Source organism: Salvelinus namaycush, chromosome 15 (genome assembly GCF_016432855.1).
Source record: "Salvelinus namaycush isolate Seneca chromosome 15, SaNama_1.0, whole genome shotgun sequence".
NCBI lineage: Eukaryota > Metazoa > Chordata > Actinopteri > Salmoniformes > Salmonidae > Salvelinus > Salvelinus namaycush.
This window is the reverse complement of record NC_052321.1, coordinates 26,628,092-26,636,787: the sequence shown is the minus strand read 5'-3', so window position 1 is coordinate 26,636,787 and position 8,696 is coordinate 26,628,092. Positions and strand designations below refer to the sequence as shown.

At 39.7% G+C, this 8,696-nt stretch overlaps 1 protein-coding gene across 1 annotated transcript in view; it reads left to right on the top strand.

Moving 5' to 3' along the window:
* The first annotated feature begins 1,635 nt into the window (after window positions 1–1,635).
* nol10 (nucleolar protein 10) overlaps window positions 1,636–8,696 on the top strand; it is a 44,396-nt gene continuing 37,335 nt past the window's right edge. The window contains exons 1-7 of the mRNA XM_039009661.1: window positions 1,636–1,814; window positions 2,184–2,229; window positions 2,345–2,443; window positions 4,876–4,953; window positions 5,808–5,845; window positions 5,945–6,081; window positions 6,365–6,430. Of these exons, the coding sequence (XP_038865589.1) occupies window positions 1,749–1,814; window positions 2,184–2,229; window positions 2,345–2,443; window positions 4,876–4,953; window positions 5,808–5,845; window positions 5,945–6,081; window positions 6,365–6,430 (530 nt within the window). The 5' untranslated portion in view covers window positions 1,636–1,748. The remainder of the gene's footprint in view (window positions 1,815–2,183; window positions 2,230–2,344; window positions 2,444–4,875; window positions 4,954–5,807; window positions 5,846–5,944; window positions 6,082–6,364; window positions 6,431–8,696) is intronic.

The following is an 8,696-nucleotide window of genomic DNA, read 5'->3' as shown; positions in this document are numbered from 1 at the left end:
GTTACTCAAAACTGACCGTGAAATATGTTAATTCAGAGGAACAAAACAGAGACTATCATTTTTGGTAAATGAGAACTGTAACTCAGACAGGATCACGTTCTTAGTGGGAGGGGTCAGTTTATTCATGTTAATTGACTCTGGGGCCATGAGTAATATAGTAGATGAGAGCACATGGGAAATGTTGAAAGCCAAGAAAATAAGGTGCTGTTCATCACTGACTGATAAAAAGCTATATGCATACTCATCAAGCGAGCCATTACCAGTAAAATGGATTTTCACATGCCAAAGAAAGATAGGGAGAGTGTTGATCCATCTGATTTGTTTAAGAGACGTCTGCATACTGTGCATCAGGATTTTGTGGCCATTTACACAGATGATTAAAAAAAAGGACAGGATGTATTGGGTCAGCATTTGTAGTGCAGGAATTTGGGGTGGAAGTCAGGAAACGTATTACAGATCATCTGGCTGTATATATACAGCGGAGCTGATGGCCATACTGTTGGCCTTGCAGTGGGTGGAGGAAGATAAGCCAGACATAGTAGTTATTTGCTCTGATTCATGTGCAATGTTAATGAGTCTCCAGTCCTTTAGCTCATGTAGCAAACAAGACCTGCTTTATGAGGTACTACAAACCCATGGCAGGATTAGACAAGATGGGTATACAAATTAGATTTACTTGGGTCCCAGCCCATTTGGGGGTTAAGGGGAACGAGGCAATTGATGTACTGGTTAAACAATCACTTAGTAGTGGGAATGTTGATGTTGTAGTTTCAATGAGCAAGGCAGAGGCAAAAAGCCTGATATGGACAGTGATGGTGCAGAAAATGCAGGAGCAGTGGAATAGAGATACTAAGGGCAGGCATTTATTTAAAGTACAGAGGAAAGTCGGGGAGGACTGCAGGAAGGGACAGAAGAGAGGAGGCTATTTTTACAAGATCAAGGGTGGGACACAGCCAGTTGAATAAGACCTTAAATGTGACAGGAAAGCATTCAACATGAAAGTGGGATTATTGTCAGGAAACAGAGACTGTGGAGCATGTATTGCTACAGTGTGGGCAGTATTACATTTACATTTTAGTCATTTAGCAGACGCTCTTATCCAGAGCAATTTACAGTAGAGTGCATACATTTTATTACATTTTACATACTGAGACAAGGATATCCCTACCGGCCAAACCCTCCCTAACCCAGACGACGCTATGCCAATTGTGCGTCGCCCCACGGACCTCCCGGTTGCGGCCGGCTGCGACAGAGCCTGGGCGTGAACCCAGAGACTCTGGTGGCGCAGCTAGCACTGCGATGCAGTGCCCTAGACCACTGCGCCACCTGGGAGTATCAGAGGGAAAGAGAGAGGCTGAGATCTAGTATGAGGGAGAAGGGGATACAGGAAAATAGTTTAAAGAGTGTATTGAGAAGAACGTCATTAGATATAGTCTAAAATATGTTATCTTTTTTAAGAGTAACTGGGCTGGCAGGAAGGATTTAGTTTCTCCCTGTCTCTGGCCCACACTCCAGTACAGTAGGTGGCGGTAATGCACCATGACGTTGGATACCAACCGCCGATAAACCCCACCGAAGAAAAAGAAGGAACTCCATCTATTGTTTTTGGCTTCCACACGGACCTAAATAGTAAAGACCAACACTTCCTGTTGTTTGTGGCAACGTGGGGCATGCATGTTTAATACTTAGAACTTACAATTATTGTACATTAGTGTTATGAGTGGAAAGTATATTTGACAGCCTCGACAATGCAGATATCCAGTGTGAATGATGTGAAGATTTATAATTTAAGCCACGGAAAGTCTCTTCCAGAGGTAAGACACGTTTTCAAAAGTAGCTAGCTAGCTAACGTTAGCTAGCAAGCAAGCAAGCAAGCTAACTTACAATACAAATAAGCTAGTTAGCTACTGCTAATATATACGACTTTGATAACCGATTAAATCTCCCAAGTCAAGTCGTTTTTTTTATTAGCTACTATAACGTTATTGCTCTCGGTCTTGTCTTGAAGCAAAGGCATGCCAAGTAACTAAGTTAACGTTAGCTAGCCAGCTAGCTACATCCATGGCCAGTAAGCATGGAGGTTTATATTGCTGTGAAATTGGGTATGAGCTCACAAAGTAAACAGTAGCTTGTCATAATAACCAGAGTATGTGATAACACACGTCTCAATATTTGTTTCCCAGTGGCTTTCAGATCGGAAGAAAAGGGCATTGCAAAATAAAGATGTTGGTGAGTATTCATTTTACTAATGTCAATGTCTTACAGGTGTTTGTGTGCTGGCCAAGTTGTCAGACTGTATATTTTCCTGTGCTCACGCGTCACCTCCCTAATGTATTTTTCTCAGACATCCAACGCAGGATCGAGCTCATCCAGGACTTTGAGATGCCCACAGTGTGCACCTCAATTAAAGTGTCAAGGGATGGGCAGTTTATTCTAGCAGCAGGTGAGGATTTGGCTTGCTGTCACTGTTAGATAAATTTGGCATATTAGTAGAGTAGAACAGTAAAGGATTGTAAGTAATTGCAGTGCTTTCCACTAGCGCTGGCTGTCGGCTATGCAGCCAGTTACACACTAATTTTCAGTGGGGAATTATGCCACCTAAATTAGGCTGTGTTTTTACATTTCGCAAGTCAGAAAAAAAGTCTGCCCTGCATGATGTTCCTTCATGGTCTATATTAGCCAATTTGCACGTCCCATATAATGTGGTAATTATGAGTCGAAATCCACTTAGCCTATTATTTTCTGGAACATTGATTTATTTTCTTTTGCGTGTTTTATGTACAGCCATGCAGATCTAGTGCATGGGCTTACTGTGATTTGATTGACGAACAGCAAGCTTGACTAGTTTATAAATGGTTTTGAACTGACTGAATAAAGTCGATCTCATATATCCTTGCTATTCATAAATCATACAATGTAGTTATATGTCCATGGTATCACATCGGGACAAGTAAACTAAAGATATCGTTTGTATTTTCGATATGAAGTCCAGCAGGACTTGCCAGACAGTGACGTTATGTGGGTGACTCATCAGTAGGCTACCGAATCGCGTCGGTAAGAGAGCCGTTCATTTGGCTCCTGGTTATCTGCAGATAAATTATGAAAACATTCCATGAAGATGGTGAATCCTCCTCATTGCAGAAACAATATGTAGGCTGGTGGAGTGATAGTCTCACTCTGTTCCAAAATATAAAAGAAAACAGATTTAATTGTTTTAAAAGCTAATGATACTTACATTGCATTCGGAAAGTATTCAGACCCCTTTACTTTTTTCATGTTTTGTTACATTACAGCCTTGTTCTAAAATGTATGAAATCATTTCCCCCCCTCAATCTACACACAATACCCCATAATGACAAAGCGAAAACAGGTTTTTAGAAATGTTTGCAAATGCCTTATTTACATAAGTATTCAGACCCTTTGCAATGAGACTCGGGTAGTGCATTGGTCAGGGAGGTGACCAAGAACCCGATGATCACTCTGACAGACCTGCTCCAGAGCGCTCAGGACCTCAGACTGGGGTGAAGGTTCACCTTCCAACAGGACAACGACCCTAAGCACACAGCCAAGTTAACGCAGGAGTGGCTTCGGGACAAGTGTCTGAATATCCTTGAGTGGCCCAGCCAGATATCGGACTTGAACCCGATCGAACATCTCTGGAGACCTGAAAATAGCTGTACAGCGACACTCCCCATCCAACTTGACAGAGCTTGAGAGGATCTGGAGAGAAGAATGGGAGAAACTCCCCAAATACAGGTGTGCCAAGCTTTTAGCGTCATACCTAAGAAGACTCAAGGCTGTAATCGCTGCCACAAGTGCTTTAACAAAGTACTCAGTAAAGGGTCTGAATACTTATGTAAATGTGATACTTCACCATTTTTTTAACTTAAAAAAACAGTTTTTTCTTAGTCATTGTGGGGTATTGTGTGCAGACTGATGTGGGGGAAAAAACATTTGAATTAATTTTAGAATAAGGCTGTAACCTAACAAAATGTGGGAAAAGTCAAGGGGTCTGAATACTTTCCGAATGCACTGTATATGTTCTTTTCAAAGATATTGATATAGGTCTACTGATTTCATCAAAGTGTATCAAAGCCCATGATTAACACCTGCTTCCTCCTTCGATCATACCTTTATTGCAGATATTTGTGGGTCAGTTGTTAAACACGTCTTTTTTTTTACTGAATTACATACTGCAATCAAAAAAGAGTTGCAAACAATTTAGCTGATGTCAATCTTCTCTTAGCACGTATGGACCCAGAACTTAATTGAGCACCTGTTCTGTTATTTTAGAGACCCATTTTTCCATTTGAAATTGCCCATCACACAATTTGTTTGATTCTATTATATTGAACCTTTAATACATTTTTCTAGGTAATTTGGGCTATTTACTTAATTTTTCTGTTTTAATAAAATACATAATTTGAAGAACAAACAATTGTGGCAATTCATAATTTGCAGTAAAATACTTTAATCTTGAAGACAGGTTAAATGTAAACAAATAAAAATAAATTGGTTTAATGTTCTCATACTTAAATAGTCCTGATCATATAGGCCTAGACGATATCCAAAAAAACGAACATTTCACTGAATCCATGCATTTTCAGTAATTTTAAATTGTAAACACAATACCACAACAAATGTTTCCAGTCTGGGAGGTAATCTCAATAAAGTATTCAATAATTTAGCTGTGTATTTCGGATGGAATCCGAATGTACCAGACGCCACCAAAATGGAGATGAAAAAGTTCTTAACTCCAGCCCGGGGGATCTTGGCTGGATCATTGTTCTATTTGGCTGGCTTCCGCATGTGCTTGTGGAAAACACTAATTGCTGTTATATATGGATTTGTCACATTCTTTTAACATCCTTTCAGGCACATACAAACCCAGGATCCGATGCTATGACACGTATCAGTTGTCCTTGAAATTTGAACGGTGTCTGGATTCGGATGGTAAGTGATAGACCCAGTAGTTATATTGTTACATAATCGTAGGGTGATCATTCTGCTTCTATGGTCCGCTGGAACTCTGATGTGCTATGGAAGTAAAGTATCCCTCCCTCTCTTTGTTGTGAAGTGAGTGAGTGACTGGTCCATAGGAAGAGGATCCAGCTGTCTCAGTGATGGTGTCAGCTAGTCCTGACTCCACTAATGAAAGCTCACAGGCCTGAACCAGTTAATATCCTTAATATTTAACTACGGTGCAGCCAGACATACACATTTTCAAGCAAACACACACCTGCCTGGGAACCAGTCACTGAATTTCTAAGTACACCGTCTGGAATATGACAGTGTTTGATTCTGGAAAGGTACCTCTCAGGTCCTCTACAAGCCGGAATGTTGAATACAATTATATTTGAACTTACTCTGCCGGAAAGTAAATATCCAGAGGAAAGTATTGTTTACCCAACTTTTTAGAGCACTTGTACTGAAGTAGACATTTCTATCATCTTGCAAAACCATGTAAACACCTGCAAGACTTCGGTTAGTATGCGTGGTTTGCGTATTAACTATTTCGACCAACTGAGGGACCAACACAATGGACAATTGGCAGATTAATTTGAAATATATGTATATTTTTACATTTGTGACAGACAAGGGACGTTTAGAATTTTTCTATGTATGGCGTTGTCTACATAATTTTAAGACATCGCCATGTTTTGTGACTAACACACACCCGACATACACAATTGCCATAATGTGATGGTCACCAATAAATAAACCTTTTGCATTGTACAAAATTCTTAACCATTTGATATAATTTTTTCTTGTAGCTAGTTCTGAAAGTGTGTTTTTTTCCCCCACAGTTGTGGCCTTTGACATTCTGTCTGATGACTACTCGAAGGTAAGACAGACTTAACCCCCACTTCAGGAAACAACCAAGGAAGGTATCTTAACTTTATCTTCTACAAGTAAATGTGACCTGATATTGTTGTTTGTGTAGTTGGTGTTTCTGCACTGTAACCGGTACGTGGAGTTCCACTCGCAGCATGGACAGTACTACAAGACACGCATTCCCAAGTTTGGTAGGGACTTTGCCTACCACTACCCCTCCTGCGACCTCTACTTTGTTGGGGCAAGGTAAGGGTTAAAAGCCAAAGGAGGTGGATCATTCACTGTCTTGATTTCCTATGTATCATTAGACTTGACTTTAACTTCAAATCAAGTTTTATTAGTCACATGCGCGGAATACAACAGGTGTAGTAGACCTTACAGTGAAATGCTTACTTACGAGCCCTTAACCAACAATGCAGTACAAATAAGAAATAAAAGTAACACGTTATTAAAGAGCAGCAGTAAAATAAAGACAAGTTGAAGTTGTGTTAATGTTGACTGCGCACAGTAAGACTGAAACCTTTTTCAGCTCAGAGATATTCAGACTCAATCTGGAGCAAGGCAGGTTCCTCAACTCCCTTCAGACAGATGCTGTGTAAGTATACATCAACAATACATTATTTATGAAGCCAGCTGTGGCCGATTCCACCACAGCATTGCGTGGAAATATTTTTTGTGTCACAGGTTGTTCTGGCAATTCTCACATAACCTAATTGTGAGGAAGGATGTTTAACATGGTTTTCACAATTGTATCACAAACTTTTTTTCTTTTTGAAGATATTTCTGAAATTATTCCTATAGATGCCTCAAGGAAAATACACTATGATCCATGAACCGTACATGGTACAGACAACATCTTGATGTCATATACTCCCTATAGTGTGCTCTAAAATATGGAGTATGTTTATATTCTGAAATGGACATTTTCACATTAATTTATTCAACATATATTGAATATTCATAATATATAAATATATTTTTTTTAACTACTTTTTTTGATTTAGCTTATTTTTAGACATATTGTTTGGAACAATATACTCTTCAAAAACATCACATTTCCAGAGTGGCCTCTGGTACTTTTGAATAAACTATCAGTCATATAATGTCAATTTCTATCTATAAAATTGTTAATTTCTTCAAAAGCAGCAGAGAGCCCATTCTGGAATTATGTACAGTAGTTGAATGCGTGTCTAGTGTTTAAAACAATATGTCTTTACAAATAAACAAAATCAATTTGCTTCATTTAAAGATAAAATAATGGTTAAAATCCTGGGTAAAAGACTTGCTGGGACCAAAATTGGCATGAATGATCAGTTTCCGAAGGAAATTGCAGAACGGCGCAAAGTTCTGTATCCAATTTTCAAAGAAAATAGATTAAAAGCGAAACGAGTAGCTCTCGTCGTTGATAAACTATATATTGATAACCAGTTGTTCAGAGACACAAAGACTACTCCATGGTTATTTTAAAAATTACAAAGTTCTCATAGACGAGGGAAATAAACACAATTCAAGCCCGGTTACTGATTGTAACAATACAATAAAAAATATAGCTTTTCTATAAATCTTCACATATAACTAATTGAACACACAAGCACTAATTCAACATAGTGAAGATAAAAACTAAGTAAACAGAAGGCACAGTATGTGTGGATGGTATGGTTTGTGTTTATTTTTTATTTTATTTGTTATGTTTGGAAAGTTGAGTGAGTGAGTAATGAAATGGTTGCATATCCCAGAGCCAATGTATTGCTGTGAGCCGGGTATGAGAGGGCTTTCAATGTTGTTCAGATGATGGATATACTTTTATAATGAATTATACGTCTTATTTATTTATTGTCCTATCATGGAGAACTACATTTTTTATTTATTTTTTTATAAATTATATCTAATTATTTATTATCCTATTTTAATGGTACGGTCCATGGCACTATACCCTAGACACCCACCTGAATGACCCAGATACTAAGGAGAAGTCCCTAACTGTTTTATGTGCCCGCTGTAAGCGGTCTGTATGCAGCTAAAATGAGGTCAGAGACCAAGAGCAGCACTGCCCCCTCAAGATTCTGAGCCTGCTTGGCAGGGTTGGTCCTGCAAAGCCAAAGCCCCAATAAGGGAGAGCATAATATACAAGGAAATTCTCAAAGCTGCTAATGAGAACCTTGACGACCTTGTACCTAGCCGGTGGGGATTCCGGTGGGGTGCCCCCACCCAGGCAGTGGCAGTGCTGGCAACACTAGCTGCAGTAACCCATGGGGAGGGGGTCACACTCGGACATTCAGAGAGGGGGTATATTATTGTGGCCCTGGCGGCACAAAATCAAAGTCGGACTGCATGGAGATGCGTGGGGACATGGTCATGACGGGTGGCCGTATTGTGGGTGTTTCAGGAATAAGGTGTACATTTGACCTCCATTATCTAGGATATGACAATGGTAAATAAATCTCTCAATTTTTGCTAATTTTTTGTGCGGTCTTGCAGGCCTTCTCATGCAGCTGCAACTGCAAGTGCATTTGTAAATCATGACCCATCTTGAGTTGGGCTCTGGGATGGTGCAATTGTTGAGAAAGTGAGCTTATGGTTGTGTGGGGGTAAGGGCTGAGTGTGTGTGGGTGTATGTGTGTATCCCACAACTGTTGCGAAGGAAGAAGTAAAAGATGTTAGGGACAATAGAGGATGATCCACAGATATATATAATACAAATCGAGGTGAGGGCAATGGAAATGCATATGGTAATTGATCTTCTTCAATTCGGTAAATGGCACTGTATGCTCTTTTCAAAGAATGGATCCCAGTCGGTTCAGGGCTATGGGATACAGGGGGTCGAGGGTGGTCTACCGGGCATTGGGATGACAAGCCATCTC